This window comes from Chanos chanos, chromosome 2 (assembly GCF_902362185.1).
Source record: "Chanos chanos chromosome 2, fChaCha1.1, whole genome shotgun sequence".
Classification (NCBI taxonomy): Eukaryota; Metazoa; Chordata; class Actinopteri; order Gonorynchiformes; family Chanidae; genus Chanos; species Chanos chanos.
Genome location: NC_044496.1, coordinates 15,160,441 through 15,173,096, shown reverse-complemented (window position 1 = coordinate 15,173,096; position 12,656 = coordinate 15,160,441). Strand labels below are relative to the sequence as shown.

General features: G+C 42.7%; 1 protein-coding gene across 1 annotated transcript in view; it reads left to right on the top strand.

The window, feature by feature from the left end:
- Positions 1 to 12,656, top strand: part of arnt2 (aryl-hydrocarbon receptor nuclear translocator 2) — a 40,719-nt gene that overhangs the window by 21,888 nt on the left and 6,175 nt on the right. Inside the window, exons 9-13 of the mRNA XM_030794404.1 lie at positions 407 to 483; positions 1,982 to 2,116; positions 2,627 to 2,701; positions 4,885 to 5,036; positions 10,766 to 10,841. Coding sequence (XP_030650264.1) covers positions 407 to 483; positions 1,982 to 2,116; positions 2,627 to 2,701; positions 4,885 to 5,036; positions 10,766 to 10,841 — 515 coding nt within the window. The remainder of the gene's footprint in view (positions 1 to 406; positions 484 to 1,981; positions 2,117 to 2,626; positions 2,702 to 4,884; positions 5,037 to 10,765; positions 10,842 to 12,656) is intronic.

Here is a 12,656-nt window from a genome sequence, read left to right as displayed (position 1 = left end):
TGGGTGAGATGTGCCTGTATCTGAAACTTGGAGCGTCATTAAAAATGAATCACGATAACTCAGACCCCTCTCAATAATAACTTTACCCCACGCTGGAACTTACGCTGCTCTCATTATTTGTCATTGTGTAGAGAGTGTCCAATATGAATCCAAACATTTCTTGGAATTGAAGTAAACAAGAACGTGTAGCAGATGGCTTTAAACAAAACAGTTTGAAAACTGTTTTGCGTATCTTTAATTGTTGTCTTTCTGTTCCCTGCCCCGGTATGGCTTCACGTAGCACAAATGATTTAAACCAGTGGTAGTAGTGATGTTGTTTTGACCACTCAATTTGATTGGCGTTTGGTTAGTGGAGGCACACATGGTAAATATTTTTCAATGTGTAACGGCTCTGTATCTGTTTCAGGCATGACAATTCCGGAAGAGGATACAGAGGCAGGCCAAACCAGCAAATACTGCTTGGTCGCAATCGGAAGACTCCAGGTGTGTGTCTGTGTGTGTTTGTCAGTGTGTGTGTGTGTGTGTGTGTGTGTGTTCACGTATGTGTTTACAGAATACAGATCTTATAAACTCTGATTATGAAAGAGATAACTGATGAGAGATGACTGGTGTGGTACTCTCATGCCCGCTGTGAATGTTTACGTGTGTCCAGCTCCGTGAAGGCTGTGGGAGAAGTTCTTTTGTGAGATTAAGTTTATGGATGAGACAGGTAGAATACGCAGGCTTTCATCTGGAATACCTCACTTAGAGGCATTCATCAGTTCTGCCTTCACCGAGGCTAAAGATTAAGTGCTCATTTGAGAGTCCTTGCATTTATGAGCTTGTGATAAACTTTTGAAAGATGTTTGAGTTCTAGGAGCTGCTTTATCCATTACCGCTGCTTCAGAAGACAAGAACAGAGCCTGTAGAGGGTGCGCTGTGTGAGTTTGTTATGCAGTGTCAGTGTGTCTTCGGGGATCATTAGGACATATTTGGAGTTGTGTTTGTAATGGTCTCACAGACCATTACAGCGTTATGCGGAGATGTGAATGGTAGATTTATGCGACATAGAGACAAAATCAAATGTTGGTATTAATATATAAAAGGCCAATTCTCTGAATACAGATCCTGTCTACAAACAAAGGATGGCATGTCGCTGTCTAAACGTGTAAAAACAATCAAATAAACAGGTCGCGCATCCTACGCGGTTTTAATCCCAGGGAAACAAAAATTAAAAAAAACAAAAAAAACAAAAAAACAAAACGTGGATAATGAGAAATGAGGTTTCTGTGTTGCTTAAGTGGCTTAATCAAAACAACTTGCAGCGTGATGTGATAAAATAAAAAAGCAAGAGGTTACGGCGGATTTGTGCAGAACCTGTCACAATCCGCAATCGTTAATGATTGATTTCTGCATCAAAACGCAGAAGTCGTTGATCTCTTCACGTTCCTGGGACGCGTCACGTCGAGCTCATTTAAGTGGGTGGCGAAAAAAAACAGAGGATCATTACAAATAAAGTACCTCAGTGATTCCAGTGTTTACAGCAGTCACAGACGACGGGAGTGACGGGAGAAACGGGAGCGTGTCTCTTTGAGATGGAGATGAAGCATTACGTGTCTTTGTTGATCACAGTTTGGTACAACAGCAGAGCTACTTAAGAAAGAAAACAATTGGATCCTAATGCTAAACATCTCAACTGATCACAATTTTCCAAGCCAAACATCTTTAAACATCTACACATGGGTAAACAAAGAAGAAAATTTTAAGAAGAGGAAAATTCAGAACGTTTTGTTCTAAGAGTACAGAACCCAACAACTGTTTGATATTTCTCTAACTTTTGTATGTATGCCTTTACACTCATACTGTGAATGTTTGAATGTGTGCTGGGAATGATGACAACGTTGTCTGACTGCAAGGTGAACTGGAACAATTTTGCAACAAAATGTGTCGGTATGACAGTATGTTTTTTAATTTAATATCAAACTGTCCGTTTTGTGACCAGGTCACCAGCTCCCCCGTCTCCATGGATATGAATGGACTCTCTGTGCCCACAGAATTCCTCTCCCGTCACAACTCTGATGGCATTATCACCTTTGTCGATCCTCGTTGCATCAACGTGATTGGCTACCAGCCCCAGGTGCATACTTTTCTCTCGAAACACTTGATTCTTATTGGCTCTCAGTATCTGGCATCGATATGTCAGGCCTGTCTGAGCATAGTAAGCACAGAAAAGCTTGTCGAATTATAGGCTACAAAGTTAGTGGGTCCATTTTAGTGGCATACTCTTAGTAGAGGCACATGACTGTAAGTTCATAACGTGTTGTTTATCACTGCTAATACAAAGTAAGTCTCTAAAACGAGAATATGAGCATGTTATTTTGAGCACTAATGACTAGCATTCAATAATAAAGCTTCATTTCTGACTTCATGCTGTGTTTGTTTATATTTATGACTCAGTTCTGTGGGCAGGTGGTTATTTACTTTGAGTGTATTCATGCTGAAGGCATGTGTATTCTCTGAGCTTGGTCTAGTACATTTGTAGTTATGTTTGCTGCTCTTCCTATCAGTGGCAGTATGGATCAGCTGTGTGTTTTTTTTAGCCTGTGAATAACTGCTCATTAATTTGGTCTCCTGGCCCTTTTTACAGGACCTCTTGGGTAAAGACATCCTGGAATTCTGTCATCCGGAAGATCAGAGTCACCTACGAGAGAGTTTTCAGCAGGTAGGCCGTAATTAATCACACCGAAACCGATAGTCAATTCATCGCTCGGTTTGTCATCCGGCTGTGCTTTTGTGTTGACCTCATCAGCCGGTAAACCCAGCACTACACATTGTCAACAGGTTTGACTACTTCACCTTTGTCTGTCAGCTGTCTGTGAGCTCAGAGCTTGTTATAGGCTAATGAGCGATAATCATTCTGTGCTGCAGCTAATGGATGGCGAGAGATTTGTGGCATGCATGTCCCTTTAGGGCAGTGTATGTGTTTTCAGGCTGAGGACCTCTCTGCGCACAGTTCTCCCCCTCTCGACGTGTAACACGGCGTACTACAGCTATAAAGAAGTGTTTTGTTTTTACAGCCAGAGGCAGGATTGGCGGTTATTGCAGTACTCCTTTTGAACACATTTTTATCTGTCTGGCAGAACCAGCTAATTAAAGCTCTCACAACATGTCGCACTCCTCCTGGTATCCCTCTTCTCTCTTTCTCTCTCTTTTCCTGTCTGTCCTCGGCTTTGTCGGTCTTGCTCTTTCTTTCTCCAGTTCTCACTCAGCAGTGATTACAGATGAGTGTTTCAGTATCACATGAGTGTAATTCTGTGACTGTTGTGAGCTGATGATGAATTGTTTCCAGGCAGTGGGCACGTTCAGCTGGACAGACCAGGGATGAGTTTTGTGGAATTCCCACATCTCCATTTCAGAGAACTGTGCTCCACACCATCACACTCAGCAGCTCCAAAGCTCTGTGACCTCTCCCCACCCCCCCCAGCACCAGAGTGATACAGAGAAGACCTTGGTTGACAGGTCGCAGAGATATTTCAGAATGCATCTGTTGACGGATTAAAGACTCTCTGGCAGACATTCAAAATACCTTGTGATAACTGGACCTTTAGACACAGGAGAAATCCCATATGCATTCATGTGTGTCTATATACACACATACACACACACACACACACACACAGACACTGCCCTCTCCCAGGCACGTACACCTGCTCTCCAACTTCTCCAGTGTCTGTCTTCCAGATATGACACTGAAAGTGAAACACAGACTGACAGATGATAAAGAGCGAGTGTCTCCCCTACAGCAGAAAGTAGGGGAGGCATGTTTTGCTTGGCTTTCAGCTGGAGTTTGAGTTGAAACATACAATAGGGTGGTGGGCCTTTGTAACACAGGAAGGTTGACCATAGCTAGGAACGGTTATGATATCTGGACTACTGGAAACACACCCTCGTCCTCTTTACTTTCAGTGTGTTGTTAAACAGAAGTGCAGTAGAAGAGCCACTCCTGGATATGTCCTGAGGAAATAGATTTATAAAGACCGTGATCTGGGATCCCGTCCAACCCTATTGTTCTTGAGCTCCTCTCCGATGGACACTGGTCCGTCCTGACCAGTGAACCGTTTACATTAACAGTTGCGGGGCCTTCTGAGGGAAGGGAGAGGCTTTGAAATAACTGTGTATCTCTCTCAGGACCGGGGCCTTTGTCAGGACCTTTGTCTCCTTTGAAAAAACCCCCCAAAAAAAACCCGTAAGATTGATAATCCAGGAAACGTGCCTTTACCTTGCCAAAAACAACATCCATTTCCTCTCTGTACAGACAGCGTGTACACTTCTAAGAATGAGGACCCTGTTTTCTTTTCCCCCTTGGTTCCACAGACCGAGAAGTACAGTGAGGAGTCCAGTGTGTTTATGGAAGCTATTCCTCCAGCTCTAGAATTCCTCTGTTTTAACACAGATAGGATTTTCTCTACAGTTTCTGAATGGAGATTCATTCCCCCAAATGTTTAATGCTACTTTAAAACCAAAGGGGGGGGGGGGGCGTACGACCGTTTGATTGACAGCTGCGGTCAGACTGTGGAGGGAGTGTGGAGTTTAACAGGGCTGTAAGAGCGTTGACTGCTGGCTCTGGTGGTTACAGTCTTCCTTACAGTAGGGTGACTGCTGCTGATTTGAAGGGTTGCGTATCTGCGCTATGAATCTGAACAGACCACTTGTGTTTTTCTCATTATAGCAAGAGCATTGAGTGGAATCTAAGAAGTGTTTTGATGCATATAATGTTACCAGACATCTCACTGGTTATCTAATCACGCAATGAAAAGAATATTCATTTGTAATGAGGTTCTGGGTTCTCTCCGTTCAGAAAAGTAAATGATGTTGTTAATATTCTTCTCTCTGTTTTGTTTCTAGGTGGTGAAGTTGAAAGGCCAAGTTCTATCAGTCATGTACAGGTTCCGCATGAAGAATCGCGAGTGGATGCTTATCAGAACCAGCAGCTTCACTTTCCAGAATCCCTACTCTGATGAAATTGAATACATCATCTGTACCAACACAAATGTCAAGTATGAATCTCTCTCTTTCTCTTTCTCTTTCTCTTTCCCACACTTAGTCTCTCTCTGTTTGTCTGCGTCTGTCTGTGTGTCTCAACATCTTTCCCATGCTCACTTCCATTGTAGTAACTCCCCTCCATGTAGAGCAAACAAAAATACAGGGTCTCTGTGGACCGACTCATTGCATTTTGCATTTTCCCAAGGATTTTTTTTTTTTGTGGTATAAGTATTAGTCAGAGAGCCTCTTCAGTCTGACGTATTCTCAAAATCTGCTGTGTGTTCGCTGCTTCCTCTGACTAAATAACATCTACGTTTCAGCCTTGGTCTGATTGTTCTTTTATTTTCTGACTGGTACATCGAAAAAAAAAAAAAAAACGGTCATCGTTGACGCCAGTCGCGTGCACCCCTGCGACGAGCTGAAAAGTTCACGCCACGAACCCCGCAAGGCCCCGTGTTTATGCGGGCCAAGAACCAAAGATTGTGGCGCATTCTCCCTTTACCTGTCCAGATCTGGCAAATAATATTTACCTACTTGTGATTTACACGTTGTTACAAGGTGTGTGGGGAAGTAGCCGGCGTGATTAAAAATTCTGTCCTCGTGTTCCCTCGGCAGTCACTGAAGATCCCTCTTAAAAGCAGGCCCATGTTGACTTTGGTCCCTCCGGTGCCACAGTGGATGGGTTGCTTATTCCGTGCTTCAGTTAGTGGAATATGAACTGCAGGTGTGCGTACATGTCGCAGCCCATCTCGCTCTGCTTTTAAACCTAGATCATTTCCCCCCCGCTGTTGCCTCTAGGAGGCACTTTAAGTAGCAAACCAGAGAACGAAAACAACAGCTAAAACTCAAGCATCTCTCATACCATGTGTGGAATTCTTTTTTTTTTTTTTTTTTTTGGCTTTTGTTGTTTATCCCCAAATTGGACATCAGATGAAAGGAAACTAAGGACCGGCGAACTGTAAGGACCAGGGATGCTGACCCTAGAGCCTAGCGCCTAGCGCCCCCTGGACCTAGAGCTGGTATGACGAGGTGATGTTGAAGTTGGAAGCGGAGAGGTAGCCTGGTCGTTTGATGTAGCGCTCAGCGTTTAAGAGACGTGACTGTAACTGTAGAGGGCCATTTCCTTCTTTTCAACACAGGGCAGTATTCCACAACTTCATGTTTTAATTACCGTTCACCCACTCCAGTGCGACTATAAATAGATCACATCCTTCTCTCTTTTGGCCAGCTCTCATAACTATTTAAAAAGGAAGCAATAACATAGCAAACGAACTGCATTTACAGCGTAAAAACTCCCTCGTGTTTAGTGTGTGCATGTGTGTGTGTGTGTGTGTGTGTGTGTGTGTGTGTGTGATTGTGCATTGTGTGTGTTCGCGTGGTGTGCGGCTGTGTATGTGTGTGATGAGAAGCCAATGAGCTTTATGACTAGAAACAAATAACGGCGGGCGTTGAATGCACCACTGACACTCCACAGATTTATGGAGTGCTCATACTGAATTAAGCTCATTTATCACGTCTGCATGGCCGCGGAGTCTCAGTCTCTGTTTGGGTCAGCTAAGGGAGCTCACAGCATGATACACATGCCTCCATGCGGGGTCTGAATGTGTTTATGCGTGTGAGGTACGGGTTACATCAGAGATTGTATTTGTGTGTATGTGCGTGTATGTGTGTGTGTGTGTGCGAGAGGGAGAGAGAGAGAAAGAGAGAGGGGGAGACAAAAGGAGAGGGGGAGATAAGAATGGAAAAGATCCATCAAAGCACTGTTATCCCAGAAATGAGGGAATTATCCCAAACTCCTGACCCCACACTGAGTGGGAGTCGACTGGAATGGTACACTCTGGAAAGAGAGGCCTTCATTCTCTGATAGATTGCGTGTTTATGCTCCATACTGAGGGCGTCTGAGTTTGGGCTTTTAGTAGACATAAAACTAAAGTCTTTTTTTTTTTTTTTTTAGATCAGCGCTTTTAGAGCTTGCACATTTTGTGCTTTCTTGTTTTGATGTAGGCTGCCTTTCTTTTACTGAAAGAGGTTTTTTTTTTTTTTTTTGTTTTTTTTTTCACGGCTTTGCCTTGAGGGTTTAGGCCTTGGTGTTTCATAAAGCTGTTTTCCGACAGCTCCTGTAGAGAAAGACGCTCTGTGGACACAACAAAATGTAATAGGACATGTTTTATTTATGTCCTCTCCGATACAGAGTTGTATTATTTCATAAATTAGAATTACAGACTGGATAGTGCTGCTAGGTGTTTCTGTAATGCTTTACGGTTTGCTTGTAAACTGCAGGATCATGCGGTTGAGGTTCGTGTGTCGTAACAGTAGGACGTTGTGAAAAACACAGAGGTACCTCCTTCTTCCACGCATCTTGTTTAGTTTGGACTAAGTGAAAAATAATATCACCTGACTCCACGAAACTCGCAGGAGCAACAGGGGTATACGAGGGGAGAGGAATGCGGTCTCGGGAGGGTTTATGGACCTCTAATGGACCGGTGCCAAGACGGGGTCACATTTATAACCCTGCTAATCAACTGGACAGAATCCAGAAACCGCTGGCCCTGTTCATGACTCGGCTGAGGATAAACAGGGAGAGAGTGTCTTAGAACGCAAGCACACATACTTCACACATCAGAGTCCGGAGAATCACAAGCATTTAGCACCTTACACTCCAAGCAGACAGATGGCACCACAGGCTCAGTCGCTAAAGAAGTCGACTGTTAACACATCAGACTCCAGACGGACACAGAGACAGATGGAGTTACAGGCCCCAGACCAAGAAAGACCGCCAGCCTGTGCCGCAGACCTTAAATCAGCAGAAACATTTGGAGATAGTTCCAGAAATGATTGTCTGAATGTCATATCACATCCATTAAGGATGGCGGGATACAAAACAAATGAATCCGTAGTTTATAAGGTTTCCAATTACCAAAAACATGAGGCCAGAACATTGCGATGGACTGTCCAGGATGTTTCCCCACCTTTCGCCCAGTGAACGCTGGGATAGGCTCCAGCACCTCACGACCCTAATTAGGATAGGAGGCTACAAAAATGAATGCATGAGTGAATGAATGAGTGATTGGGAACAGAAGAAGCAGTGCGTAAAGGGAATAAAAGCGTCTGAAGCTGTAAATGGCATATATCATAAATGTGACTGCATGGCATGGAGGAAGAGGTAGAGCCTGAGATTTTTTGGTAAGACCAGGTTTGCACCTCCTGCTCATAGGTGATATGCTGGCAGTTGATAACACTGAATAACTCATGATTGGTATTGACTACAGCAGTTGCCCCAGACATGTGGTGATTTCCCTCTAGCCTGGCCTGAGTTTGAATTTAATTTGAGCTGGACAGTGAAACAGCCTCATCTGTAAACCCTCCTGCCTATTCCTGCTGGGTTCTAGATACCCAGTCAGTACACACTGTTCTCTGTCTTTCCTATTCCCTCTCTCTCTCTCTCACACACACCACACAAACACGCACACACAAACTGCTCCGGTAAGGAGTTAGATCACGTGCCCTGGCTTGTTGTCATGACTCAGGCAATTCTATGTCCATTTATCGTCACAGGCCTCATTCAGTTCAGATGCCATTTGAGGCAAGTGCCCAAACAGAAACAACATGACTGAAACTTACTTCCCGTGGTGGAATTAAATCATTTGTGCATTTTCATGATCATTTTTTCTAAACAAGCCTTAGTATGGTTCTGGGGAAAGGAGGGAATAGAGAGCTTAGGTTTCTGTGGAAAGTTGGACACAGGGTTGTTTTTGCTCTTTTTTTCTCATTTTTCTTCCAAAGGTTCAAATGTGGTCCAGTGTTTTGGGTGCTGTCCACCTCATTCCTCCCTCAGCCCAAGTGACCCTGTATGCTCCCAGCTCTCATGTTAATGCCCCATTCCATCTGGGACCAGAACACACCATCACTGTAATTTTGCTGATTGACTGTGTGTGCGTGTGTGTGTGTTTGTATTTCAGGTGTTTGGTTGAGAATAGAGGGAGCGTAGGTTTGTGTGTTTGTGTGTGTCTGTGTTCCTTTATGGACAATATCAAACCATCTCTTGACATAATGGGGTTTTGGGGAGTGCAGTTCTTTCTGTTGGTAAAGGGTATTTAATTACATTTGACATGTTTCTTTAAGTGCCTGTGAGTGCTTTGCTTTCAAGTGGAAGTGTAACTTGACAATAATGATTCCCAATGACTTCTCTGGAGAGTTGTGCTGGCAGTGTGTGGCAGGAGAGCACCAGCAAAGTCCCAGAGTCCTCTGCAGCCTGTACATGTGTCATGCTGTGAAATGAATGTTTTCTTCATGCAACTGAATGAGAGAGCTATAGTCAGAGTGCAAATAACAGGGAGTCTAAACACCTCAGAGGAAAAAGTCACCCCTGTCTCACAGGGTTAGAAGGAAGGCCTTCTCGCTGAATTTCAAAGGCTTTTTTTTTGAGCGTGTTGTCCAGATGGACTTCATTACAGAGGATTGTAGAGTTTTACATTTAAATTGTGGAACTGGTACTGGGGAAAATAGTATCTACCATCTGACATAAGCAGGATTGAACCTCCCCCTGTGAATGGACAGCTGCCCTTTTCTATATTGTATCATATTTCTTACACTTGATTTTGAATAAAGATTGTTGGGGTTTGACGCTTTTTGAAGGAATTGCTGCAGAGCGTAAAGAGAAATGCTAAGTGAAAGGGTGGATTTCCATGACTTACTGCTATAAATCTTTTACTCGTTATCTTGAAGATTTACAATCTGTTTTTGGCTTTTGTTTGGATTTTTTACCAAATGCTTAGGTCATGCAATTCTTCCTTTCTTTTTTTTTTTTGTATCTGACAAGCCTTGTACCTCACATTAGAGCTGTATTCTCATCTAATTACTAATATAATTGCAAAGTAATATGAATTGCAATATATTTAAAAAGGTGCAATGGTATCGTGCACTTATTAAAGCAATATGAGTGCAATGACCACATGTGTGTAAGAAATAAATGTGATATTGCTGCACTATAAACAGTTGTGACATCAGAATAGTAACCTACTGTGCCCCATCAAATGTCTAACTCAGACAGGGTCAGAGCGGAGGTCATTTGAGTAGACCGTGCAGACAAGTTGTGCTAATTAATCACAAGGAGAAGCAGTTGCTTCATTGCGGTTCTCAACCTGAAGGCCACTGGGTTATATTTACAATCTGTGAGAGGGCTATAGGATGAAGAATGAACTGGAAATCTGGATCTAATCTGAGAAGCACTCATCTCTAAGCCCTGAGGACCCCACGTGCACGAGGACGGGGACACATTCGATAGGGCTTTGCAATCTCGCCGTCATGCAGTTGCACAATGCATGAAGCAGTCACATAGCTGTTAACATTCCTACCCCATATGGGTTTCCCTTAACATCGGCGTTTAGCACACTGGAGATGTATGTCTTTACGATTAACATTTATGTCGTGTTTCTTTCTTCGCCTGAATAATAAGACTGAACAGGTGTTGTTTTTGAAACTGAATCTGTTTTGGGTTTCCAGTCAGACATATATAGAAACAAAATGTATATCTTCCAAAGCACAACTCTGACCGCATTACCTAAAACCTGGAAAACAGCTTGTGTTGTTGATGTGACATATATAGGGAGATTATGTAATGTATGTTATTCTTGTGTGTTTGTCTCATCTGACGTTGTAAAATACATGTTTGAGTCCATGCTGAAGTAACCAGTGGATCTCTATATGTAGTGTGTATGCTTATGTTGTTGTATGTTGACTGCAGGCAACTTCAGCAGCAGCAACAGGCAGAACTTGAGGTTCATCAGAGAGATGGCCTGACTGCTTATGACCTGTCCCAGGTATGAACACACACACACACATACACACAAACACACACACACAAAACTTAGGCTCTTAATTAATTTCCAAAAGCAGCTGTCCAGAACATCCTGACCAAAAGACTCATTTGTGAAATATTTTACTGAACCTCCCTAATGTCCCTAGGTACAGTTCTCTGTCTTATCTAAAAATAATTTGAACTATGAAGTCAAAAAATTAACCGGTTCGGAGGAGTTAAAATGGCTACAGTTTGGAAATTTGGATGTCCTCACACAAATGTTGTGTCATGTCGGAATTTCTCTTTATGTTTATAATATTCCGACAAGACTTATTAGAGGAGAAAGGTAGCTTTCCACATACCTTTTCCGATACGTTATCAAAGCTGATCGTATCTTGTTTTGCATTGTATCGCAAGAGTCGTGAGTAGAGCTGTCCTCAAATTACTGCAGGTTAGCCAGCGAGCCAAGATACATCAGGCCTATCATTGTTTTTGTAGTAGCTAGTGAGAGAACTTTTATCAGAGCACTTCTCACCAGCAACAGGCACTTAAAGCAACACTGACGGCTACACTGCTGTCATTTGGAATTCATCAAAGAGACTTAGGAGGGAAAAAAGTATTCACCACAGTAAACCTGCAGATGTGTTCTGGAGTCAAATCCCTTCTTTTATATGCCAAGATGGGATGGTATCACGGCTTGCCTTCAATAAGTGACGCAGAAATGGATTAAAGGCCTATAAAGGTATGAGAGTGTTCTAGCAGGCAGGGAACAGTGGGTAACAGGAAAAGACAGGAGAAAAGAAACAGCAGCAGGGACCACTAAGAGACTCTAAACGGTTGAATTTATTACTGTTATTGGTGTTGTTCGCATAAACAGCTTAACATAAACAAACAAATACATAAATAATAATAATAGTAGTAATAATAGTTGTTATTATTGTTATCATTTAACAAATCCATTCATGGTGAAGACTCTATTAGGGTCAGAGGCAAAGTGAAGACATGTTGTAATCTGTCGAGAATGGTAAATGTAAATGTATATTTTTAAAGTTTATGGCTTTCTTAAAAATCCCTTAAAATGGGCTTCAGCTTTATTACAGCATATTATCCAGCTGTTAAATGTTTAATTTTCAGAGTGTTTACGATCTTCAAAACATTCACTTTTAAAATATTTTCTTAAAACTACCACATCAATCTTCCGTTCTCGTGTTCATAGCATCTATAGCTGCCTCCAGAAATATGAATAATTACACTATCCCAGTCCCATGCATTAGGTAATTTAAACAAAATGTCAGTACTTCTGTGCTAAAGCTGATGAATATAGCTCACATGCATTCATACCACATAACAATTTAACATTCTGTGAAAGTTTAAGAGCGTTCCTAGAACATGTGACTATAGATGAATATTCCAGGAACAGAATGCTCTCCTTTCTTGAGGCTCCCATAAGGTTGTAACAGTTTCAGGATGCCCAAGGAATGCAATGTGCAAAACATACCCTCCGTCCTTGCTGCACCCCACCTTTTGAATTTGGCAGCGTATCGAAGCCAGTGTTAGTGCACGTCGCTTTCATACCTCCCGAAGCTGGGATCATATGCTCGGTGGAGAGTGCGGTTCTAATTTTAAACCTTTTTACTCTACATCTCAGAGTCAGTCTCTCACAGGATGTTTCTGCTGAAAATAGGGCATGGCGGTATAATGAAGTCAGAGGTAGCTCGCTGCGGAGGGGGATCAGATGTCGTCGGGAAGACCCCAGGGCATTCGCTCAATTGCCCCGAGTTAGAAATAGTATTTACAGTACACTCTGTATGCATGGGCACGTTTGAGTTTTTTTTTA